This window comes from Neopsephotus bourkii, unplaced genomic scaffold, assembly GCF_033783945.1.
Source record: "Neopsephotus bourkii isolate Nb327-2 ecotype Australia unplaced genomic scaffold, CSIRO-AGI_Nbou_v1 NB_845, whole genome shotgun sequence".
NCBI classification, from domain to species: domain Eukaryota; kingdom Metazoa; phylum Chordata; class Aves; order Psittaciformes; family Psittacidae; genus Neopsephotus; species Neopsephotus bourkii.
Genome location: NW_026901341.1, coordinates 291,625 through 318,894, shown reverse-complemented (window position 1 = coordinate 318,894; position 27,270 = coordinate 291,625). Strand labels below are relative to the sequence as shown.

Genomic DNA, 27,270 nt, shown 5'->3' with positions numbered 1-27,270 from the left:
CAGAGTTGTCCATCTATTACAGCATCTAACAAATCCATGCACAACTGCAACGACAGTTTCCTGATAGCCTGCTACACAAGCATTAATTTGCCAAATAAGAGCCTTTTGCTTCTGAAATGTGGTGTTACTGAATGCCACGCAGTAGAGCGCAACTGCCCTGCAAGTCAACGTTATGTCTCAAATGAAGCATTCCAAGAAATATTTAAATCGCATTTTATTTTTCAAATTCAAAAATAACAATTAGCTTTATTTAACATGTTACACATCTCAGATTTAAAATATCATGCTCTATTTAAATATCCGAGTGACAACACTATACAAATAAAACGTTACACAAAATATATTTAAGAAAATGTTTTGGTCTTCAATCTGAACAATAAATAGACAGGCACTTCTACACATACAAAGGAAGCAACCACTATTTAGAATAACTCTTATAAGCAAATGTGGAAATACAGAAGTTCTGAGTTTTGAGAACATGTTTAACTCTACATGAGACATCATGCAACTTCAAAGTTTGTTTCAAAATCCCAAACTCTTAGGATCTGCACAATTCTAGATTTGCTACCGCTTTATAGGAGATCCAAACCATGCTTTCGTAAGCAATGTGCAATTTCAGTTACTTGCATCAAGTTGAGCTACCTGACCACATTTAGTGCCAAAACAGAAAGCAAAGACTGACCAGAGTAGCTTTTCACAAAAATAACATGAGCAACAAGTCAGCTTTACCTCCTGTATGCTTGGAGCAGACCTAACTGTACCTATTGCCGAGCCCCAAACAAAATCTGTCCTTCCTGTTCCTTATATATTCAGCTCTTTTATGGGGTGTTCCCAACAGCATTATCTAATAAAAGGGTAAATCCTTCAGACGCAGGCACGCTTTGCACAAAATATCCTAAGTAAAGGAGAAAAACACTGTTCCAGGGTGCAAAAAGACTGAAACCCATGAACTACAAAATCCAACAGTTGAAGTCTCGTAAGAGTGTTTCATACTTAAAACTACATCCTTCCAATTCGTGAATTTTCAATCTGACAGTGGTTTCCAAGCACCCACACACAGACACTACTCAAGGAAAAATTATCTTCCACCATCACAGTTCACAAAAGATGCATTGTAGTAGGCAATCCCTGTTTCCAATACAGCTAACCAGTCACTGACAGCTAGTTACAGCCTTGAAGTCCTTTTTCAAATTAAGACAAATATTGAAACATAATGACCACCAGGACAGTGGAAAAGTCAGGACCAAGTCTTCAAGCCATCAAGTCAAATTTTAGTATTATTCTTATCTTCAGAAGTACTGGAAAAGGTTTTCAGAGAAAATTTAACTATTAAAACAGAGCTTCACTGGTCCACCAAGAAAGTCAGACCCAAACTGCAAAAGTTATTTGTACTTAAGACACTTACGCACATTGCCTTAACAACTTAAGTGTGGATCTTGCAAGCGTGTCCAAATCCTAATCATTTCTTGAGGTTTTCTACTATGTACTAACATTAAGTTTGTGTAGGAACATATGTTATTTCTGTATTTCTCTTCAATATCAAATGTTTTGAAGCCTTTGTGTTTTTCCGGAGCAAGCCCAAGCTTCTGAAGGCACATTCCAGTATAAACATCATCAATAGGGTAAAGGAGTACCTGGTCAGATGCATTATTAAGTCTTAATGCCAGATCACCAGAGTACAGAAACCCACCACCTCCTGCATATGGAGGATACGACCCTTCATAAACACTTTCTGGGATGTAGTACTTCAATTTTTTTTCTCTGTGAGGTCCAGCATCTTTGATCACATCGCCTATAAATAAGTCTTTGGCTTTGTCCTTTGTTAAGCTCTTCAAGTAATCCAGGATCTGATTGGTATTCACAAAAACATCATCATCACCCTTAAAAATAAACTGGACATCTGCACAACTGCTGCTGACCCACTTGAGAAACAACACCTCTTTCAGAGTTAAGTTGAAGAAAGTGTCTCTGTAGTTCCAGAGGAGAATGTCTTGGTGGGTTTCACTTTCAAATCTTATCATGTCGGAAAGATCAGGGAAATTATCCTCTGGTGGTGTCTGTCCAAGTAAGAAGACCCTTCTGACAGTCACATCTCCTGATTTGATTTCCTTGCCCCAGGATTCCCTAATGGCTTGCCTTCTATCAAAATGCGGTGTAAGCGACTTAATAGCCAGCAGCAAAAAAGGTTTATGTTTGCACTTGTTTGGCTGATCCATTAATAATGAATAATTTCTACATCTCAAATACAGTAGAAAGTCTTTGAATCTGTCTGGCAAGTTTGCAAAGTCACTAACCTCTGAAGCTACCCATGGGTCAGGGTCACAGGAATTGAGAACACTCGCATTGGAAACTAAGTTCTCTTCCACAGTCATATTGGAAAGTAAGGTCAGAATAGGGTTGTAGAGCAGCTCAAGCTTCTGTTGCTGTCTGTTCCAATACGCTTTGTGAGGAGTGTATTTCCTCCAGAACTTGCTGCGTGGTATAATAACACGTCCTTTTGCATTCTTCTCTTGGCCGCCACTTTTTGAGACTTCCACAATCACATAAATAAAAATGTTTACCATCATCAGAATTCCCAGCAGCTTTAATCTTCTGCGTCCAACACTCATTTCTCATATCTGGAAAGAGGAACAAAAACACAACAGATTTTTAGCTTTCCTATCAAGTCCTTCATCTCAAACCTGCAAACTACTTTCAGACAAAGAATGTGCAAGTTAGTAGCCTAAAACCAGAGGTTATCTACCACCCCCCACAACAGCAAAAACTAACCTAAGACTGTGCCTACTAGATGTAGGTGTGCACAACAAAAAGCTGGCAAGAATGTAAAGTTGCCATTTGTTGCTTAGGAATTTTACAGAACATTTTGCTGTCTCTAAGCCAGCCAGCAGTTTTTGTTCCTCATTTAAGTCTCCTTTAAACACTGGTCTGTATAGTAATTAGAATCTGAGCCCTCAGCTTGGCAGAGAAACATTTTTTTCCTGTTAGTAAGGTGAGCTTAAGGGTATAGAATAAATTGCTATATGATAAGGTCAGTTATTTTTAAACTAAGTTTCAAGCTTTTATACTCACATTCTTATACCTTCCAAATACATAATAGGCAGAGCTGAATTTTAAAGTACACGATTCGTTTCTCTCCATTTCACTTGGCTGTTCCCTAGGAGAGAGGCTGACAAAACAGGCTACTGCACTGATGGTATTCAGATCTCTGCAGACATAAGAGAACATGAATTCCAATAGTTTTTTCTCCTCTCTCCAACTGGAAAAGGAAGTGAATGGCCCCAGAAAGTGAAAGTGTAATAAGGAAGGAAATAGAAACAGAGAAGAAATGAAAAAGGAGAGGTTTCCTATTTATTTAAGACCAGGAATTGTAAGTGCACCTCTCCCTGCTGTAGCAAAGGTTATTCTATAACCCATCTCCATTTTTTACTGAGAGGAACGGATCAACCCCTCTTTCTTCCACAGCTGTCAGAATGAAAGGTGCAAGGAGCAACATGAAAACAAGCACCCTTCTGAAGGGGTGCTTACCTGTTTACTAGCCATGGGGTATATCAATGTACAAGCAACAAGCCCTAAGTTGGGAAGTCAGACTAGAAAATAATTCAGAATTAGTAAGAAAGTAAGATTACACTGAAGTGAGATACAGAACTCATTGATGAAGATGCTTTCATTAGCCAGAAGTATATTGGAAGACCAGAAAAACCTCATGAAAAAGATTCACAATCACTGTTAAAAGCCCATCTGCCAGTACTGCCTCAGAGCTCCTGAAGTCACAGGGCAACAGCAGTCAGGAAGGCACACTGGAGAAGTACACCTTGTACTTGCTCTTCATCTTATTTCCAGTCACTGCCAGGCCCATAAGCTAGACTGACCCTTGGCCTCTTCTGGTTTGACCAGTCTTGCTTTCTTTTACTCCTCAGCAAGTGACATGCAAAAGATAGTGGCCAGTAAATAATCTGTAAACTCTTTTCTCCTCATTTCACACCTGGATTGTCATTAAATCTAAAGGAGGGGGAGTACTTTGGAATTTAAAAAGCCACTCCTAGACACAATAGACCACTCAGCAAAAAATCCCTGCTCTTCCTTCATTTGACATCATGCATCTGCATATTTATCTGTGCATACACTCAGGCCAGATCTAGGTTATTTAACATCCAGTTTCCAGGCAGCTATAAAGTTTGCTGTTCTTATTTTAAAGCAGTTTCCTTCTATACCTCAAAACCAAAAACGTGTGGTCAGTGCCATCATTTAAGCTAAACAACTGAACTGTCAGAAAGCACTGGCTTGGCCACACAGAATTCACAGGAACTGTATCTTTCTTTTCCAACTGCCACAGCAGCTTCCACTAAAACCAGCTCATTATATACCGTTTTCTTCCCTTCCAGTACAAGGTGAGAAGCAGCTGTCCCTCGCTTTGTGCTATTCCATGCAGTTCAGCATATACATCAATGCTTATCTACCCCATCCTCTACAGCACTTCTCACTAGAACAAAAAGCTCCCCCACATAGCTAGCAAACACAGGACTGCCAGGAGCCTCATTTTCCAGGATATCACAGCTTATCTGTCACATCCCCCAGCTACTAAACTATGAGTATTCAACACCTCTAAGTCATCTGGGTGCTTGACTGTTTTGAAGACAATGCGACACCATTTGCAAAGACTTTATTTCAATCACTTTACAAACCCCTTCAAATCACTAAGTCTCACGGGTAAGCATTTCACTTCTAATCTTCCTGATTTTCAGGTGTAGCCTTGCAATCCCCTGCAGCAAAGGAAGGAGGCACGGAAAAGATCTCCATTTACTGCTAGACTTGGCAGAATCTCACAAGGCGACTGTGGTTCCACCACATAAAGCACAGTAAATGCTATCAGACCCACATGTAAGTACTTCCAGTATAACTTTCAGTCTACTTTTTTCAAAAGCTATCGAATATTTGTGGTAAGATTAGTATTTCTGAGAAAACCTATGTAAGACGTGACAGTCACAGTACAAATAAGATTGACAAGACATGAACATGCCCCACAACTCGCATGAAAGCATTCTTTTCGATAATCAAAAGCTGTCAGCATATGGGGTTTTATCAATCACAATGGAGGGTGTGCTGCATTTGTAATGTTACTAGTGGGGCTTTTTTGTTTGGGGGTATTCAGCTGTTGGGTTTGTTGTCGTGTCCGTCCCACCCGTCCCCCAGTAAACACACCATAAGGTCTCAAGGCAAATCTCATATCTACATCTGCTTTGCTGACACTAACGATTCGCCAAAGCACTAGCACGATGGAGATTTTGTGCACAGGGCAGCTTGCTAAGGAGCAGCATTGTGCAATACAAGACAGCTCATTTCCTACTTACAGCTTAGTGACAACAATCTGGACACATCACAAGAACTTTCTCCTATACCAGTTTCTTCTATCAGCATTAATATTACAAAAATTCACAGCCTTTTTTGACTGCTGAGAATGGAAGATGTGTTAAAGCCAAAAACCGAACTAGAGGTGACTGGGTTCATGCTTAAATCTAGCCAATGCATTTTTATATAACTGCTGCTGAAGAACTGAGGCAAGCAGTACAAAGCAACACTCCATTTGAAAAAATTCCTGCTGCTTTAGGTGTTAAAAAGGGGCTAGAACACTTAGCTAGCTAGCATAAAAAGCAGAACATGAGAGTAAACACTATGTATCAGTAAAGCAAATCACAATACACGCAGACCCTGAAAAACAGAAAATACAGCAGAAATTATTCCAACTTCAGTGGGGAAGGTGAAGAGTTACCTACACTCAAAGGTGATCTGACACACAGTTTCTCACTGCCCATTTTCAACCTCTCAGTCTGTGAAGACCATTTTAGCAATCAGTTCAAGTTTGTACAAATCATCACATTTCTGCTTATGCAACTTCCAGCTGCGTGGAGTTCTGCGTCAGTATCACTGCATACATAAAATCAGTTTGTTCAAAGCCTTTAGAAAACACCCATGTGGCTAAGGAAAAAAGTTAACTACTCTGCATAAAACAAGGTTCTGCCACAGAAACTGTATTTGGAAAGTTTTATTCCGCAGAAATGGAGAGGGGAAGAGGGGGGAAAGGAGGAGTTGCCCTCTTCAGCTCCACTCCACTCTTTTACACTTCACTCAGTGAAAACTAAGATATTGATAGAAGGGAACAGATTTATGGAGCCACAAAAGCAGCACCGAGATCAAAAGATGGATGGGAATGGCAAGCTAGTGGAACCTGGTAAGAAAAACAGCTTCACTGTGGGAGCAGGCAGCAATTAATAAAACACAAAACACCACCACAAGAAAACAGGTATTACAAAGAAGCTGTGAGCTACAAATAGATTCCAGATGCCTTTAAATCCAAATAACATTAATGCAAATAATGAGAAACTGTTCACAGGTGGCTTTTAAACAGTATTATTTTATGCTTTATCTCAAGAGTGAATGTATTGCGAAAGCCTGCAAGGAACCTGTTCAGCAGTCTACAATAGCTGGCCTGAAATGAGAACAGAATCACTCTCCTGAGCTGGAAGGGACCCATAAGGCTCAAATCCAACTCTTGACTCCACAAGGGCAACCTAAAAGTTAAAACCATATATATGCAAGAGCATTGTCCAAATGCTCCTTGAACATTGAGTACGCACACTCCATCTAGTCCCAGGAATTAATTATGCATGAGAGTCTTTTCTGAACACAAGAATTTACACAAACAGGGGCCATGATGCCCCCTGAGCAGGGTTACACTAGGAGGAAGCCAAAACCAAGAACAAATACACCCAAGTGTACCAGCCCCTAATGTAGCACACATGCAGTATCAGCCTGAACTTCACATTGCACCGGAGTTGGGATCCTGCAGAATTTGATTAGCCCTATTGTGGCACTTGATTTTTCATAATGACTTCACAAAGCTAGAACGTGAAACATGTGATGACAGTTTTAGCTTTTTAACTGATGCTACTAACATGTTACTATACACATAAACAACCCTAAACCTCTACTGAGGTTTAGCTGTAGGAGACAAAAAGGCAAGAAAAAGCAGAAGTTGCAAAGAATTGGCTAAAAAAAGAAGTGTATTTACAAGTTCAGAAAAAGCAATCCTCCCTAGGATAGAGGCCATGAAACATAATGGATTCAGAGGGTGCACTGACTACTCTTCTACAGCAAGATATCAAAACAAACACCTAGATTTGCAGTCACTGCGTGCAGCCTATAATAAATCCAAAAAGGAACTCTAAAGAATGGAACTTGCTTCAACATCCCAATCTGAATCACCGCCCTGAACAATGCAGTTTTTCTTTCCTACAGTTTTTAAGCAAGGGTCTGAGTTAAAGATGTTACCATAGATGGTAAAACCTTCAAGGTAGCAGGTACTCTTTTGGAAATACCATCAAAACAAAGGGGGGCATCCATCAGCATGAATGCAAGTGGCAAATTAATACTTTTCTGACAGTCAATCCTACCAATTTTAGCAATGAAGCAAAAGCCCTCTTTCCTGAAAAGTCATACCAGCTTTGTATCTAATTATTTCATTCTGCTTATATTCAATGGAACACCCACTGAGTGTTTATAATGCCAGAGGATTAACTGGTTGCTTACACATTAACTGAGACATCATAAGACACTTGAGGAATGCAACTTTCCTAAATGAGAACTTTCTTTTACTCCAAGTTTCTACTTAGCAACCTGACTGACAAAGAACCATATATTCATACACCACATATTGATCATTTATGTTGACTTTTATTGATGTTTAGGTTCCCAATCAGCAGAGCCTCTAAGATACCCAACTATACATTGAAGCATCTTCTGCAGCACTCTACAGAGTTTCACTCTACACAGTATCCATCCCAAGCTCCCAGTTGCAATGCAATGAGAGTATACCTATAGCATGAAATCTAAGAACAAGCCTTCAGAAGACAGCTAAAAATGGGAAAGCAACTGTAACCTCATGTGTCTTTATACTGAGAAATGTCATCTTCCTTGCTCATAAGTGCTGAAGCCCATGATACATTATGCAATCAGAATGCTGGTGACTATTTAAAGCTTAACACCTAAAAAGGTATTACTTGTCATTGCAGTCAGGCTCCATCATTTCCCTTTTCAAATAAAGGGGTAAATTTTGTTAGCAGAACCACTGAGCATGATGTAATGAAGCATTACTCAGCAAGGATACTCAAAAGCAGCTCCAGGTCAGCAAGTGGGTTCACACACCACAGCCCTCAACAGTGACTACAAGGGTATTAGCTTGCTTTCAAAAGGCAGTGTGACCTGTGGTAGTACAGTGACCTGTGCTGCCTTCCACTGCCCAGCACCAGCATATACAAGCTCCTCCAGCAAGATGAACAAAACACAGTATTCCTGTATGTTACATAAAAAAAGAAAGCTTCAAGGAGCAAATGGCAAATAAGACAGCCATTTCAAGGTTGTAACTCTATTTAAAAATAAGTTTAAATGGTGTTTTTACATGTACCAACCATCAACTTTTTCTACCCAAGACAAGTCCTTTGCTATTAAGACATTCTGTCTTTATGCTTTTATTTATGAATATTTATTAACCTCAAATCTCAACAAGAAAGCTCAATAGCAGTAGAAGCAAGCTGTGACTATCAATAAGCAGTCTCAATAGCACATCAGAGATTCACAGCTAAGCAAACCACCCAAAGCAAAACTCCCTTAAACCAGCTTGAATATTTAGCATTGACAATTAACAATTCCACTAGGAAAGGAATATTAGATAACACAATGTGGGCTACCTCAGGTAGTGTTCCTTCCCCCACTGCATATATCTGCATAAGCATTCCTGCACTCACAAAGCACTCCACAGCAGATGCAGCCATAGCAGCAGAGCTGTACTTCATGGCACTAAACCAAACCTAGGCACACTCATGCAACCACAGAATTAAAGAACAATGTTTAACTATACTACCTGCCTCAACTCTCACCTCTTCCAGACGTTCCAGGCTGTGGATCTACAAGCATCTGAACCGATCTAATCGCCTGACCTCTCCTTTTGATGGAGACTTTCTCCTCCTCCCTTTCTGACTCCAAGAACTCAGGCCCAATCCCTCCCTCACACTGGCTCTGGTGCTTTGCCAGGCCTCTACATAAATCAGTTCACATCACTAACCCAGCAGAAAACTAACAATGACCAGAGATGCACAACAGATAAGCACCGCAGCAGCTACAGAGAAGGCACACAACAGAGAGTAGGGGAGGAGACAGATGTCCCCTCTTCAGTCAGGGATGACAACACACCAGGAACTGAGCCTTGGTTCTGGATTCATAACCCCGTTCACCCTCTAATAAGAGGCTATCTAGCATCATCAATGACATTATACTCAACCATGTAACAGCCACGTAACACCAGACTTTGAACAGATTGCATAGATGCAAGGTAAAACGTGTAACTTATCCACCTTCAAGTCTGCCAGAAGCCATAACCTTGAACTGCAAATATCTGTATCTTCTACTGAAGATAGGAATTATCCTGTATTTTCTAAGTGGGCTGAACAACCTGTCTACATTATTTGACTGCCAAACCCAAGCATTAAAACTCCATTTATTCACTGGGGCTGACAAAAGATAAGGTAATCCTTATTTCTTGCAGGTATGACACCTACCACTCCAGTGGTCCAGGGCTCAACTATCAGGAGTTTGGCAAAACAAAGCTGTAATTCAGGTATCCATCAGATCCTGCCACCTTTCTCTCTGCAAAGGCTAGCTATAACTAAGGCTACGGCAGACTTGGGTCTCCCCATGTAACTTCATTTTGAAGCCTGATATTCCTTATAGCAGTTGTACATAGAGCACAAGTTCCGGTAGTGCTAGAATGCAATAGCAACACTATGGTTCTGAAGATACTATTAAATACATCACAAGCCACACACAGTCCCTCTAACCCCTTGTGAGATGCTCCAGTTTTCCCAATATCATTTCTATTCAGGGGTAAAACCACTGAGAAATACCACAGCTTTACACTATGAAGATGTTAAACTCTCAGGCTGTTATAAAAAGTCTGTGCTATTTCCAGCTTTAAAGAACTTGGACACTACTTCTAGCAACACACAATCAGATCACTTTTTCCACCTGACCACTACACAAGTTCACGTTTACACAACAGTAATTAAGATCATAATAAGAACTGGCAAATATTGAACAGATACCAGCATTCTGCTTCTGCAGAAGCACATCACAGTGGCTACCAACATTTAATAATAGTCCCTTCTTTTCTGTGATCTCCAATCACTGGAGTCTGAAATAATGTTCCAGTTGAAGGAAAGTTAGAGAGATAACACACTACACAAAGCACCAAAAAGTGCAATGACATTCAGAGCAGCTAATGTTTAACATTAATTAATTTCATATACCTGCTTTGAGTTTTTGGAGAAATCCTACTCTTCCAGTATTTTAATACCCAAAGACACCAGCACAACTTGTACATGGAATTTCAAGATGCAAGTACATAGCAAGACCAGGGAAGGATGTGCTTCTATTTTCCTAAAATGCAGCCCAAGGCATAAAGAACTAGCGAGTTTGAATAAAAGACAATGTAGCTTCATATGGTCATCTTCAGCACCTTTTGCTCAAAGCACACACCAAAAACCCCAAAAGCAAAGCAACCAAAAACTACACCTAAAACCCCCAATGGCACAGTGCTCTCTAGTAATACTCACCTGGTTTTCTGCAGTTAGGTATTGAGAGGGCCAGGAACTGCATTTGGAGCATGTTTTATTACTGCTATTGTACCTAATCTCACTTTGTCCAAACCCTCTTTGAATGCATTTTGACTTTTACGAATTCCACTTGTGATTAATTTTCCACACAGCAAGAACTTGGAATTACTTGCTTTTCTATTACCACACAAGAGGGGGAACTCTTGGAAAACACAACATTAAAAAAATTGTAGTTTTCTCTATGTACATTTGCCATACCAGGTATAAACCAAACCTTTGGCCTCTGTTCCTCCTTTACCATGATAAAAGTCCTAGCCATTTTATTTCTGGAACTATTTTGCAATTCTGACTAACCTTTGTCGTTCCCCTGTCTTCCCCCCCCCTTCTGTTAGGTCATTTTTTGATATGGCAACAACATAAAAGCATTTAGCACTTACAGCTCACAAATAAAGATTTCTGGAAATATTTTTAGAGCCATGTATTAATGGGGCTGGGTATAAGGGGCAAGGGACACAGTATACTCAGTCTTGCTAAGCTTTAAATAGATATTACTTCCAAAACAACCCCAAAATTTGAGAAAGAACTTTCCCACACACACCTCTGTGTATTCCCATTAGCTTAGAAAGATGCCTCATTTGAAACACCTGCGTATGTAACTGCTTGTCCAAGACCCTCACAGTAGGTGGATGATGCTGAGCTTTTGCCATTTGGTTTATCAGGGAAGTCATCATTGTCTTGTAACTCATTATGAAGTTGGATGTTCTCAAATCAGTTTCCAGCACCCACAAATTTTACCACTGAAATTATCACTAATCAACACTTGTTTTGGCTGTCAGGTAAAAAGATTAACTGGACCTGAAGCCTCAATATTCCAAATATTAAACTTAACTAATCTTGTTACTCCCAGACCATGTCCTACAATTTAAGGGAATGAAGCATCTACTACATGGAATCTATAAAGCAATTTAATCAGTTTCATGCTACACCTCTTACTTTGCTTCTGTTATCCATGCCATAACTCCATTCCCAGATGGATTCTGCTTCTCTCTTCTGAAACAGACTGATGACAACAATTAATAAAATCCTCATAAACTACATTAAAATAAATCTGAAATTGCCAAAGTAAAGGAGGATTGTTAAACCGTTGCCAGTCTTGCAATGAAACAAGCATTTTTTTGTGGTTATCTGCCCAATTCCATCCTTTGCCCTAAAGGTACTGCTTCATTGTTACCATTTTCCACTCCACCTAACCGTCATCCATGTAACTCATCTGCTTTACAAAGCAGCTTTACAATGGCTATGATAAAGTTGAGCCATAAGCTCTACCACTGGTTTATCTTTTAGGTTACAACCTCAAAACTGCCTTTTCAAGTCTGGAACTGGTATGGAAGAACTGAAGCCTCCTGCATGAAAGAAAGCCATCTCCAAGCATGGGAGTCTCCCTAGGCAGAGGGACAGAGCCCTCCACTGTGCCTCCTTTCTTGATAGCTCAGTTTCTGCAAAAGGGTTTTCAAATGTGCTCTTGCTTTGAAATAATTCCTCTCAGCTTCACTGGTAGTTTTCAGTGAGTTCTACATTGCCAGGGGCAATCACAACAACTTGTGCAGCAGCAGCAACACTGGAGCTACCTACAGATTTCAGGAAATAACTGCACCGTTCATTCTCAATTCATTTGGCACACCACATTTGCAGTCACAGGGGTAAGAGCTTAGAATCAGCTTCTAAAAATATGCTGAATAAACATATGTCTGCACACAGATGGGTGAAAAACCCTGATTTCCAACTGAGATGGTGTTAAAAAACAGGAAAGATATAAACTGTTGCAGCTTCCCCACACAGAAAAATGTCTCACTCCATGTGGCATTTAGTCCAGTATTCTACAGAAACTTTTTGTTTCTTTAGTGATAAATACACTTAAGACAAGCTGGTCTAATTAACATGTACTATTCAATCCAAAGCTAATTTACTGGCTTCAATACAAACCTGCAAGATGTTGTAATGTAGTACTGACAAGGCCCATTGTTTTAATCATCAAAACAAGGCCTGCAAACTTGTTTTCAACAATCCAAACTTTTGCCATCAGCCAAGGAAACACTATGGTGAAAAATGAAAGAATCTATCCCTAAACACTGGCTGACTTTATCAAGCACTAAAGCAATAGACTACATGTAAACAGCTCTCCCTTCTCATTCATTCTTGTAAGAGTTACCGTTTTATGAAGATGACATTTCAAGAAGCCTATTGGGATTATGTTTCCTATGGTGGATTGAATGCATTAACTAAGCAATAGCCTCAAACAGCACATAAGGTAGAAATTAACATCACTATTGCAACTTCATAATGTTATAAAAACATCTAATGAAGGCATTTTCTCCAAATACAATCCAGACTTGTAACTTACAGCCCAGTTTTGTGAACCACTTATACTTTAAAATAAGGAACAGGTTTCTCCACACAGGCTGAGTGACCATCATCTGGCATCACGTAAATACAAATGAAATGACTTAATTATGTAAGCTATACCATCTCATGTTTCTCATGATCCATAGAACACCTTCCAAACATTCTAAGCAGCTGCTTCAGAAAGAGCCTGTGCAGTTACTATATACAGAAGGAAGACACAAAGACAATGAAGTCACCATGCAACCAACATAAGCTACAGTTTTGAAGTGAAATAACAAAGCAAGACTCCACTTGCAGCCTCTCAAACATCATCCAAGTCACAACCACAACCAAGTGGTGAGAACATGTTCCAACAAGGTTCTTCTATAGCGTAAGTCAGACTTGACCGAGCTCCGCCAGCAGCTCTCACCAAGACTCCAAATCGCATGGATTAAGAGCCTGTCTTCACCAGCTAAGAACACCATCCTATAACCTTGTCAGCAGATGATCAGATTATCATTGAATCCAACTCCTCTAGGTGCAATGCAGACAGACCCTGCAGCTATCTGAAAAGATCTGTGAGCACTACAAACATTTACATTTCTCTGACTACTACTACCTCAAGTCAGCAGGTTTATTCTCTGCAGAGTCTTGCTTCTCAAACCAATCAGATAACACATGTTTAAAGGCATTGCTCACAGTAGTTATATGAGGATGAAACTCAAGAAGTCATCTTGTCAGAAGCTGCTACAAAAAGGTGGGGAAATTCCCACTATGCTGAAGTTTGCAAAAGCATAATGAGACTCCAAAACTCTCCACCCCAATAACTTAACCTGACTGCTGTCCTGAGACTGTCCTGTCAGCTTCTGACTGTGGCATTAAGATTGAACAGTCTTTTATTTACTGCTGAATGGTAAATTCTGAATATCAGAATCCCAAAACTTCAAAGTTACACTACTAGGCTTCCTGTCACCCTTTTTGACTAATTCAAAGTGCCTTGCTCCCTCTCGCTCCTTCACTGTGAAAGAGACATTACCAGAGCATCACCTTACGCTATTTAAAGTAACATCTATGAAACAGATATTTTATTGACTTTATCTTTCTGCTCAAACACTGCAGCAACACGCACAAAGACTGCATCAAACTATCATTACAAAGGAATTCAAGAAGACAAGTTTTTTCATTTCATTAAAACCAGTTCACATTAAATACTTGCTCGACAGGTGAAGAGATACCACCCGATCTCCACTATCTCAAACTGAATACTTCCAACTCTGAATCTAACTGATAAATCTTCACAAAACCTTCAAGAGGAAAGTCATCTGCTTTTTTCCATCCATTCTTAATTAGACAGCTACCAGTAAATCACTTAGATCACTACAAACCCTTAGATCATTACAACCCCTACCTGTATGTTGTTACAGATGTTCATCTCAAAAGGTCTGGGTTTAATGAAGCCAGCATTTAAATATTGTGTACCTATTGAATTCAATGCAAGTTTTGTCTAAATAGATACCTTTTTTTTTTTTACCTGTTCAAATTAAATCCTTGGAATTTCTGAAAGAATGTTCATATCTGAATTGTTTTAAATATTACTCTAGAAGATCAAGGTATATGCAAGAAAAGCCCTTTGGTCATTAGAAAAGAGTTATCTATAAATTCAATCCCAGGTTTAATGTATACTTCAATTTTTCTACCAGCATGTACTACTGGAGTTTAGTCATGATTTTCTAGGGATGAAAAAATGATTTCATGATTTCTAGGGATAATAAAAAAGCAGCAAAGCTCCACATGAACACATCACTTACTTATAACAATTTAAACCATGGCAGTGTCTCTACATTAGTGCATTCTGCCAATATCACCATCCTAGGCTGCCATACCTGCAGCCACACTAAACATCTATGAAAGTGTTCCTAAGTGAATGCAAAAAACCAAAACCCAATCAAACCTTGCGATAAAGTCAGAGTTTTTTTGTTTAAGAGTAAAAGGATATGGGTTGCTTTTGGTTTCGGGGTTGGTTTGTTTTTTTTCTACATCGAGCTTGTACACTAACAACTCATCATGGTTTAAGCCCAGCTGTAACTTGCCATAAATACTAGTATTAAAGGTTAATACTTCAGTATCTGAGGGCCCACAGTAGTGAAAGTGACCTGTTTTTCCCAATCTAGTATTAAAAAAACCAAAACCAAAACAGAAACACGGCTACCAAAATTCACATATTGTTCTAAGGTCAGTTCAAGCTTTAGACTTATGACATTGTAGAATTCACTAGGAATAACCCAGAGCTGCTAACTTCCAATTTATGAACTTCAGATTTTTACGTACCTTTGAGAAGGCTTCAGCTTGAACAAATAATAATCAAGAGAAGAGGTTTAACTGGGTGGCAGCAGAGAAACACTTCTTGGGAGAAAATTCATTTCACTCACCACATTGATTACAAGTCAGTTGGTACAGTTTCATGGTGGTTTAAAACAGTCAGGGCTGACACATTCCTGTAATTTACTTCTTCCCATGTAAACTGCACATTCCCATCCCACTTTGCACTGATATGACTGTGATGAGTCAGTTCAGGCAACTAAAGAGGATGACACAGAACCTAACAAAGCAGCAATTAGTTTTCAGCCAGTTCACATCACCAGATTTGCTTGCTGCTGTGCTGCACAAACACCAGTAACAGTGCAGAAGAGAGAAGGCTCACACAGCCCAGACCACAGCAGATGCCTCCCCCACCTTAAGCTTTCCCTTACCAGCACACTGCTACCCCAGCATGACGCTACTGATGCGGTTCCCACCTTCATCCAGAGATCCCCACAGGCAGGGACAGACAAGCCTGATCCACCAGAAGCAGCTAGCCTGGCTGGCAACCTCAACCACAGCAAGACACACCCTGGGGTCTGAATTTCTCTAACATTTCTTGTAATCAGGCTAGCAGCGAACCAGCATGACCCACCCACTTCCGCTACTCCTACTGTGGTCTGCTCTTTGTTAAGGAGTTCATTTAAATTTGAGTGTTATCATAATTACTAGAAAGCTAAGAAGTGGATAATAAACTGCTGTCCTGCCAAGCACTTAGTACTTTGATCAATGCTAGCTCTGGTAATAAAAAATGAGTAACACATTGCAAACCTGATTGATGCTTTCAATGAACATTTATACAATTAATGTCTGCTGGACAGACGAGGTCTTTTGAAATAAAAAAGGTTATATGTGTTCCCATTCAAGATGCAGATAACAATAATTTCCACAAACAAGACAATTCATCTCCTCCTGGCATCTTTTCCAGCTTTATCTTCAGACCAATAATATTGCCTCAACCATATCCCAACCACTTTCATGTTTGCGTAGAGACCATCATTTAGTCAATGAAGTCATTCTGTATGCATCATACTTCAAGGTCACCAAAATTTTACTGCTACTTTGTCTTCTTACCCATGTTAAAGTCAGACATAACCCACACTACTAAAAACCATGTTTCAAAAGCAAGGTCGGTATAACTTGCTATGTCTGATGAAGTTACTGCCCCTGATTACTACTGGGTAATCAGTAATAAAAACAGACACCAGTGCTACCATTGCAGCCAGTGGCTAGGTGACAGGATACACAGCTGGGAGAGTCATCTTCCCAGCCATCTCAAGTCATGTTTCCCTGCAAGTGCTATGCCATTACTCCATCAAAAGTGAATTCAAACCAAACTCATACTGTGAATATTCAGGTCAGAATTCTAGGATCTGCCTCTGAATTTACAGTACTGAACTAAACTAATGTTAAAGAATGCAGAGCCTACATTTTAAAATGCAAATATATGAAAAGCCTAACTGGTTTTGGTTTCAAGTGTAATTAACATGTACAGGGGAAAAAAGGTTTTTAATCTTTCTGAAGAATCCATTTAAAGTTCAGAAAACCACTGAAGCTGTAAGTAGGGAAGTTCATTTTCCTCTTTCAAACTTGTAAGATGTAAGATACAAACCTCATTGCAGCCCATCAAGAAAATAGGTACAACTTCTCCAGCAGTTTTAGGCAGCTAAAGATTCATGTAAGTACCAGGAGGACTTCGTAGAAGACCTTTAAGCAGGTTAGGCAGCTAACTCCTGACAGATAAGCACGTAACCCAATTAGACACATCTAAATCCAAGCAGGAACTACTTCTGTACATATTACCTTCACACCAATGCAACGTATCCACTACATTTGAGAGATTCAAGTAATCAACTTTAAGCTGTTTTGCATGTCTCTTAATTTGTTTTATTCAAAAGCAAATCAACAGTAAATTTGCAATAACATTCTCTATTCCAAAGATAGCCTTCCATTACTGTTTCCTAACACTGAAATATTAGATTAAAAAATACCATTGCTCAAGTAAGATGAAACAGCACTAAATTCATGGTACAACCTGACATTCAGCCATACCACACCTTAAATCATATTAAAATAACCCCACCCTTCCCCAGTCCATGAATTCCCGTATTTGGAAAGCTCACTGTGTTACATTACCTATAACCCCCAAAGACAAGCAAACATAAAGGATTTTCTCAATCCACTTGGTTGCTCAGTTCAGCTCACAACACAGCTGTACAAATAGACTGGGGGGCACTGTTGTGCTACACCATACAACAGCCTGTGGGCAGAGGCAGACAGAAGCCCTGCTTTAGCAGCTATACCTCAAAACTGCACCAACCTACAAGAAGATGCTGTAAGCATGAAACCTAGTGCAGGCTGAATGGCAGCTGTCTGTGGAAGCTGAACATCCCACAGGTGTACACACACCTTGGTGGGGCACATCATATTCCAATACTGCATTGCTACTGTAAAAAGCATTCAAATATGCACATCCTCTGGTGGTTCATAAACCATCAAGAATTAATGTTTTATAGAAATGTAATAAAACTAGTCATTCACAAGAGAAAAAAATAATCCAAGACTCATTCAAGTTTGGTAGCTGATTTACAAATGAAGTCATTTAGTCAAGTCACTCTCAGAGTAACTCTTCTGTGAGTTTAAAGTAAAGCAGCTGTTAAATTTCAGAAGTTATTTATAAAGATGATCAAAACTAGCTCCAAATTAAATACTTTTCAACTCTTGCTACTGTATTTCTCTCAAACAACAAAGTTCTCTTAACCAACTGCTGATGGAAATTGTTTCATCAATTCTCCCTTTAAAGATTTCAGCACCACACCCCTCACACTGGGATTCTTATTTAAATGTTAATTGCCTCTCATGAGACATCAGCTCAATAATTCTTTAGCACAGTTCATCACAAGACATTTTAATGATCCAGTCTTCTCACTGGGTTTTACATGATCTGGAGTTTCGGAGAGGTTTACTTACTAGTCTTTAAAGTCCTAGAAGGGTCAATGAAATCAGTAAAAAGAATGCAAGAGAATTTTTTGCTGGGTTTTAAGCTCATAAGGATTGTGCAATGCAACTATGAAGTAGTAGCGGACTGATAAAAACATCTAAATATGTATCTGTGAGGTCAGAACATGACATAACAGGGAGGTTACACTAGTAATTTTTATTAACTGCATTCACAGGCATGTATCTTTCTCCAGACCATGTGAAGCACTTACCTGAACACAGCCTACAGCACCCTAGGAACATCAAATACTAACCCTGTGATTTCTTAGGCCCACAACTGTAACAACTGCACCTTCTTCCTCAACTAATTGGTAACACTTTGGTTAAAAATGTTACTTTACAACCATAAAAGGTGAAAATAGAGTATAACTGAAAAAAATTTTAAAGTTTAAATTCAAAATGCAAATACATGCCTACTTGCTTAAAAATTACTCGTGTACTTCTATTGTATAGTAATAGAAAATAAAATAGACATACTAGGCAAAAAGTCCCAAACTGTTCACCTATGAAAGGGACAAAGACTGTTTTAAGCTTTTGAAAGGTGATCAAACCTAATGACCTTCCATAAACATTAACATGAAAACTATACACATTAAAAAGGCTCATTATTTTAATAAAATACACCTTCCCCCCCATTACCCTCCCCAATATTCTGTGCTTCCTACATAAACATACCAATCTAAATGAAAAAGATTATTACGACCTTGTTGCCACAGTAAGCATACTTTTGCCAATAGCTCCCCTCTGGCCTATCCTTAGCAGGGTTTTGAATTATACAGTTTAAAAAGTTTAAGTGTGTGACAAACCCATGAGAAATCTACCAGGCTCTACTATTCAGAGCCACATACTTCAACTGAAAGAGAAGTTAATGAGATTTTTACAGCAGGAAACATAACCAAATGCAGTAAAAGAAAGATCTGAAACATCAACCCCTTGATGCATTTCTGATAGCTGCTCGGTCACTTCCCATCAAAACCCACAAATGTGACAGCATACAGAAGCAGCCCATCAAGAAACTAACTTTGTGAAGTTTCACAAACTGTCTGAAGCAAAGATTTTACAAGATAATTTGACACATTTGTCAAAAACTGAGTAATCTGCTGAAAAAGAACAAGTTACCATAGAAATTGGCTGAGGATTTTAGTTGATACTGCTCAATCTTTTTCTTCTCCTTTAGTTAATTTGGACAAATACAGCTATACAGATTTCAGTCAAATGCAGTTACCAGTGACAAGCCATCCCTGCTTTTTGACTGTTGTGATAATGACAATATTGGCTGTGGTAGGAGACATATGACTACATTTCAAGTTTCAACACTATCAGCACTGACATAGACTGTCTTTTATCACCACCGTTTGTTCTTTAAGTGGCTTCCTGCAGCCAACACGGAAAAATCACTATCAGAGCTAGTCCCACTATAAAAACAGCTGCACCAGGTGGCAGTAAAATGACAACTGCTAATGGTCTTGGCATTGACAAGTCACCATGGAGGAGTACTCCTCTGAAACTGTCCTCCAACGAGTCCAATGGGTAGGCAAGAAGATGAACACTCAAATCCTGCATTATTTTTTCCTCCATATACATAATGTGTAACTCATTCACGCAGACGACCGCAAATATTTTTTCAGCGTAGAATATAAAGCCACTTTATGCACTTCCCATTTTTCATTAAAGCCTTTCTGAGCAAGCACTACTTTTATACTGATCTCAGCAGTATCTTCATTACCAGGATGTATTTAAAACATTTAGGAGCTTAAAGGCAACAAAATTTTTCACCACCAGTGACATTGTGCTCACTGGGAACAATCTCTATGGAGATTGGTGAGCTGTATCTATTATGAGACGGGGCATCATCGGGCGGCTAGCTAGCACTCCCAGCCATCTAATACACGACCTTCAATTCAAAGCAAGTCCCTTCAGCAGTGTTACCTTGCTGCTGTACCTTGTCTTCCTCATCCATTTATACTACAATAGGAAAAGAAGCAAGCAAAAACCCAAGCAAAACCAGTTCAAAGGTGACAGAAATGCCAAATTCTCATTTCTGATCACTTCATGCAGTGTCTGTAGCTTTCGTATGGCTGTACAACAGTACTGCACAACATCTCTGGTAGGAAGTTGCACGTTCACAGCAAGCAGCAAAACCAGTGTTTCCTTTAAGGCAAAGGATTTCGATTCTAACCAACAGCACTATATTTTTAAGTACAAGACAAACATTCCTTACCTTAATTCATCTCCACTGCAATTCTGGTTGTTTGTTGGTTTTGGTTTGTTTGTGGGTTGTTTTTTTTTTTAAGAGCCTATTCTCTTTTCAAGTTGCTTACTTGAAAATCAGAAACACAGAAATCAAAACAAACCATCAGAAATTACATCTGCCGAACCAGAAAAGCTGATTCGTTTTGTGTCTTCCACGCATTTGATAACAGTTCGGAGCTAGTTCAATTCCCCCGGTGGTTTCAACAGGCATCAGGCTGGGTCACGAAGGTGACGAGGAGTTAAGAGTTACCAGCAGCCAGCTCATCACCCGATCAAAGGACCGGCTGCAGCTGTACCACTCACCGGAGTGCCATCTCTCTCCTCACCCCACCCATGCACACACCCTCCGTGACACCATGAAAATCTGCCTGACGCAAAAGCGGAACCGCAACAAGAACACGAAACCGTTTTAAGCAACTTCAGGAGATAACTAAATTCGAGGCTGTCTCTCTTTAAGACAGGGGAGGCATAATTAACCAGAAATTTCCTCACAGAAGAACGCTATAATCATGCTTCCTCAACAACTTTCAGATTATATATTTAGCATGTAATTTTATCCATGCATCCTTCCACGTCCACATTAAACTCTTCTGTCCCCAAACCCACTTTGTGTCCAATATAAAAAGGGGGGAGGGAAAAGCCACCCAACCGAACCAAGTAAGCTCTTACTCCGCGCAGTTAAACATTAATGTTTAATAATCACCTCCCAACAGCACTGAGCATTTTGGGATGTCGGCCTAAAGGGTTACTCGAATAACTTTCACCATAAATTTTTGCAGGATGACTAATGAATTGCGAGCTGCAGTTTGGCCATAACCACAGCGAGTAACCTGAAGTCCCCTCCTGACGGGGTACGGCATGTCTCAGGAAGTTCAAAGGGCTAGAAAGCATCATCTCGTGATACATTCAGGCCAATTCTACCAAAAAATACCATTTCCCCCCTTTCAGGTTCACCGAAGTCCGTAGCTCAGAGCCACCACCTCAGCACTGTAGCGTGACAGCAACACCCTAACGCTTAGCAGACATTAATCATTAACCGACTGGGTTAAAGCCGACTAATTTAGCTGATCCCAGGAGCTGTGAGAGCCTTCCAGCTCCTCCAACACCCTCCCCCGAAGAACACCCGACGGGAGCTACCGTGCCCGCGTCCTCCCCTGTCCCTCCCCTTCAGCCAAGGGCAGGATTGCAGCAGCACCCAGCACTGCAGCAACCCCACGTCCCAGGTTTTCTCTGGAAGCAAAAAGCTCACGGTTCCAGCACCAGCTCCTCCTCCCCACGTTAAAACAAAACGTATAAAAACAAATAAAAGGAGACGAGCATACGGTCGCTCAACGGGGCTGAGCTGGTTTAAGTTGCACCCATGCCCACAGCCTGCGCCTCTGCCTCGCTCTCACCGAGTTTGTTGCAACATGTGCCGGCTGCCGATGCTCCTGTGCGCCAAGGCAGAGATTCCGCGTCCGCGCAGTTTAACCCCACCCTTCCCACCGCCTGTCGCTTCCCCCACCGGGAGAGGAAAAAAATACATTAAAAAAGGGAAAAAAACACTGAAAAAAAGATCCCAAATAAACATATACGTCTGACCGCTTCCCCTCAGCTTGTATCTGTCTGTATACAAACAAGCTACGAGGAAGAAAAATCTCACGATGTGTAAAACAAGGGTAAAAAGGTAAAAATTAAGCAGAAAATGATGGGTTTTCCCCTCTCGCGCCCCGTCGCGGCGCCGACCCCGCCGCCCCGAGGAGGCAGCGCCGCCACCAAACCTCCTCACGCACGTACCTTGCCAGGCTGCCGCGGGGCTCTGCCGGGGTTCTTCCTGCCGCCGCCTCCACGTCCACCATGCTTTAGTCCGGCCGCCGGCTGCCTCTTAAGGCGGGGAGGGTGTCCCCCCTCCCCGGCCTGTCGCCCTACCGCGGCCCCAGCACCCGGCGGAGCTCCATGCTGCGGCCGCCGCACTCAGCCAGACCCCGCACCGGGCGTCGGCTCCGCACCTGAGGGTGATGCCGGGGCGGCAACCGCGGAGGGTTCGTCCCCTCCCGTCCCGCCTCTCTCTCTTTGGGGCCGGCGGACGGAGCGGGGCTGGGAGCGAAGGGAAGGGGCGCGGAGAGGGCAGAGTCACCTCGATGGAGCGCTGCAGGATCGGGGGGTGCCGGGGCGGCCGCCGCCGGGGGAGCGGGGAGCGCTCACTTGTTGCCCTGTGGCACAGCCGCGCGCTATGCCGCGCGAGCGACCCGGGGCGCGCGCACCGCCCGCCTACCAACCACGCGCTGCAAGATGGGCGGAGCCACAGAGAGCGGCGCTCCCGGTGAAGCCACGCCCCTGCCCGGCCGGCGGCGCAGCGGATTGGCGGAGCGGGGACGTGGGCGGGAGAGGGGTGAGGGGGGCCTTGAGCCCATTCTGGCCCCAGTTGTCCTCGTGGTTGCCGCACTGTTGTGTCCCTGAGGAAAGGAGCGGGCGGGCGGTATGGTACTGCCGCCCTACCTGCCTCTACTCCAGCAGGACGCAGTCTTCCCCCCACCCCTCCCTCGGCACCGCCTCTCTCCATCCTGTCCCGCGGGACCGCTTCCGAGCCCAGGGCTGCCGCTTATCCCCGCATTCTGACCCCATCGCTTTGGTGTCCGCCCGCAGCCCAGCCTCCCTTCTGCCATGTTTTCCCTCGACGCCTCACAGGTCGTGAGGTAAAGCTCATATGGAAGGGGAAATGCACGTTCCCAGCATGTCCCCAGACAGCAGTAGTTCGCTGCAAAGCACGCCATCGCTGTCGGCAGAGGAGAGAGAAGTCACCCAGGGGCTTCCCCACCAAGTGGAGGGTGCCCCGTTTGTACGCCATTCCCACAAGGAGGGAGCAGTGCTTGACCTGGCAGAAAGGCAGACACCAGTGCATTTATGTCTGCCAGCTTTGTTAGTGGGAGGTGAGCTGACACCTCTGTCCCTCCCTCCTGTAATATTAAAAACATGTTTCTGGGGTAAAACCTAGGTTTACAGGCTGGTGGCCTCTAGATCCACAGGGGCAGCTGGTCACTTACCTTGCCTTATGACAATGTTCATTCCTTTGGGGTTTTTTCCACAGAGCATCAAAGCCATGCTAAAGAAACGACATTTCACATCACCTTTTTATAAGGTTTCTCATTTTTAAGTAAAGTAATTGAAAACTGGCTCAGCTTTATGTGATGGTCTGTAAAGCTTTTGTTACTGTGGGGAGGAGAAGGAAAGGATTGGTTTAGGCTCTCAGTGCTTCTCTTGGTAAATAAGTTTCTGAGAGCTCCAGCTTTTGGCAATTTGCCCTCCAGAGCTGATACTAATCATGCAGGACTCACTCATTAGTAACCCTCTTCTTTGCTGTTTGCTTACTTGCTGAATTGATGAGATGACAAATCCTGGCGAGATACCCTTATGGAAACAAACTAGAGAAATCTCCAAGACGCGGGATGGTTACTGAAATAAAACATACAACTGTGTGCTGTTACAGCAAGGAATACAGGCTTCAGACTCATCAGGGCCAGAATGATAGCCACCAGCAGACAGATTTACAGCTCCCTTGGACTGTGAACCTCACAGCTTTTTATCCTGTCCGGGAAGAAAATGAACACATGCCATTTGTTTCTATTTTTAGCACCTGCATTCTCAATCCAATATAAGGAGAGGCCCAAACCAAAGCAATTATCTCAATGTCACCTGGCACAGTCACTTAAAAACTGTTTTCATTGCAGGGGGAGAGGTAAGCATGTCCCCACGATCCACAAAAATACACACCTATGCACTTTCATTTTACAGCACTCATTTTCCGCAAGCTTCAGTACCTGATACATACAGCAATAAAGGCTGGTTTGGTAAACAGCACGAGTGCTCATAGCACGCTCTGAGCTCTGTGTAATTACATATTGGAGGCTCAGAGAAAACCTGTGAGTCTCCTGCTCAGAAATCTCCTTTAGGAGTCTGAAAGGAACATCCATATCCACAGTTCTTTGGGAGGGACATTGCATATTTCATTCCTCTTCAAATATTTATATATGTACTTCACGTCTGAGTAAAGCTGTCCTTTTCATCGAAGTAGAAAGATTACAGCAAAGGGAGGAGTTACCCTAAATCACCAAGCATCTTTGTTCATTAAGTAACACAAGGCTTGAAAGGAGAATTAAGCGTCTGACAGCCAGGAACTTTGCTCCAGTGCATGGGAGATTTCATAACAATGTGTTTTGAGATCAATAAAGAAAAAAGGAAACCAAAAACCAACCAGAACAGCGTGTCATGTAACACTGGGTGCTAAGGAGCCCGGAAAAGCACACTGAAGATGTAAATTTTGGCCAGCGGTGAGGTGGTCTTGCTGTCTTTAGGGGAAGAAGACTTCTCTTTCCTCCTGGTCCCACCCCACAGCCGTGCCTGCTCCTCTGTAATCACACCGACTCCACTGGTCACGGGGCTGTGTTGTGAAACCTCGAGGAGGGGGAGGTGTCTTAATCCAAATATATTCCCTGATCCAACTGGCAGCTGAGCCTCAAAAATCAGCTGGAAGGAGGAAGATACCTAGAACTGACACTGCCACTGAGCACAGTGTATTTTCAAAACACTGCCTAACTGCAGTGTCCCCCCTGTTCTCGGTGCAGCTATACCCTACAAACCCCAGCGAGGGGTAAGGCAGGGGCTCACTTTGCAGTCCCATTACCCTGAGTGCAGGCAGCTTGACCTTCCCCAAATCCATGCATCATTAAGCCTCGGGAGGTTTCTTACCTGATGCTGACGATTAATAGGACCCAGCAGGGGTAATGGTGAGCACAGCACAGTCCTGGGGTAGGGACTGCCGAACTTCAGTGTGCCTCAGCCAGCTGCAACCACCTGAAAACTGCTCCAGCTCTCAACTCGAACCTCCTCTGTCAGTCAACAGGTTTAATGAAGTCTCGTTAGCATAAAAGTCCTAACGAAGCAACTCTCCCCCCTATCCTGCCATGACATCCTCCTTCAGGTTTCTCTTCAAAGCAGCCTCCTTCCCTCCTGCCCCACGCTGTCTTACTGGGGGCCATGACACTTCCCTGTCCCCACTGGGGTTTCAGGGATGAGGCGAGCACACTGGCTGGCACCAGCTAACCAACTCCTTTGAGGAGAAGCACCTCAGTTGCTCTCAGATTTATATCTATTGTGTTTTATTTATCTCTCTCCCTTTTCAGCAGACCGTGTTGCTTACTGCCACTGAGACAGGAGAAAACAAGGACACAAACCTACCTGATGCCCTGTCATGCTGTGTCATGACCTGATACAACCTTATACATTCATTAATTGGAACCAGTTCCTAGCAGCACACAGACATGCTGTTCCCAAGCTCTTGCTGTTGTTATCATTGCTTCCTTGACAGAGCCTGCTGGGAAAGAGGATTTGGTATTCAACTGTTGAGACAGGTAGTGAGGTGCCACAGTAAGGAGTAACCTTATAAAAATACACTTTTTAAAGCACTGGTGATGGAGCAGACACTCGTTACATCTGCCAGAGTGACTGTGAGGGAGTATGGACCCCTCTGTGAACAGCAGGATGAAGCAGAACATAGAATCGTAGCATTGGGACTGCATCTAAACACAGATGTACAACCTCCGCTGGATGGCTGATTGTGCTTGGGTGAAGCTAAGGAAGCCATGAAAAATTTGATGTTAAAGTTGTTCTGAAGTTTGTTTCATTAGAAAGGAAGCAGGATTTTCATTATTCAGGTCTTTAAAGCTGAGCTTTGTTATGGGCACATTAGTAAATACTTTTTTTTTCCTGAGAAAGAGAGCAGATGAAAGCATCTGCTGCATGATTGCAACTGTTCTCAGCAGCACATACACAGTTTAAATTCGCCTGAATCTGGAATAACTTTTTTGCCTACATATTAAAAAATACCACCTTGACTCAGCATCATGATGCAAATGATTAGACCCAGTGTACAGCCCTTGCCAGTGAGTTGCAGAACATCAGACATTTCTCAGGGGCTGGTTACAGGGAAGTCGTGTGTTCAGGCCGTTGGTGTAGTGCCACTTGGTGACACAAATTCTTGTTGTCTGAGTTTTTCCATAGGTAGTGTGATACACACGACCGCCAGAAAAGAGTCTTTTAAAAGGATATAACTCTCATTTTGTATCAGGTTCAAAACCATTTCTATTTTTTCCAGGCTATTTATTCATTGCTGTCATTGCAATTGGGTGCACTGGTATGAAAGCTGACTGGGGGGCTATGGCGTTTGCAGCTATGGAAATGAGCTATGTACTCATGTGTGCCTTTTCTCAGCAGTATTTGCCTGTTAATTAATAATTGGTACATTGCCAGGAGCAAAGGAGAAGTAGGAATGAGTCCCAGGTTATAAAATCTTCAAGGTTATCTTGCTCTTCCTGTTTCCCAGCAGCAAAGCAAGAGTACGAGAAGTCAGACACAGCTAGGTTGTGATGAGATGGGGCCTGGCTATGGAGCACTTCCCCTTGGGAGCTGTGGGCTGCTGCCCTGGGGGAGCCACATGGCAGCACATCTGGTTCCACAATACCTCCTGGGCTCATCACAGCAGCTGCAAGCACTTCCTCCCCCAGCAGACACAGGATTTTCCCTTAAATCTGTGTATTGCCTGGGATTTCCAGGTACTTGCAGCCACAGGATTTTCCCTTGA

General features: G+C 42.1%; 1 protein-coding gene across 5 annotated transcripts; it reads right to left on the bottom strand.

Moving 5' to 3' along the window:
- Positions 1-199: 199 nt before the first annotated feature.
- B3GNT2 (UDP-GlcNAc:betaGal beta-1,3-N-acetylglucosaminyltransferase 2) lies at positions 200-25,515 on the bottom strand. Of its 5 annotated transcripts, none has more exons than XM_061356149.1 (2): positions 25,380-25,515; positions 200-2,618 (listed from the first exon to the last, which is right to left on the bottom strand). In XM_061356149.1, exon 2 carries the CDS (start codon positions 2,607-2,609, stop codon positions 1,416-1,418), a length of 1,194 nt encoding a protein of 397 aa, XP_061212133.1. In that variant the 5' UTR covers positions 2,610-2,618; positions 25,380-25,515; the 3' UTR covers positions 200-1,415. The 5 variants fall into 5 exon arrangements, with proteins under 5 accessions (XP_061212133.1, XP_061212129.1, XP_061212131.1 ...); XM_061356145.1 differs by lacking the exon at positions 25,380-25,515 and adding an exon at positions 22,431-22,896; XM_061356147.1 differs by lacking the exon at positions 25,380-25,515 and adding an exon at positions 22,049-22,130.
- Positions 25,516-27,270: the final 1,755 nt, after the last annotated feature.

Coding starts and splice junctions, on each gene's coding strand:
- B3GNT2 (XM_061356149.1), bottom strand. CDS start 2,609: ATGAGTGTTGGACGCAGAAGATTAAAGCTGCTGGGAATTCTGATGATG.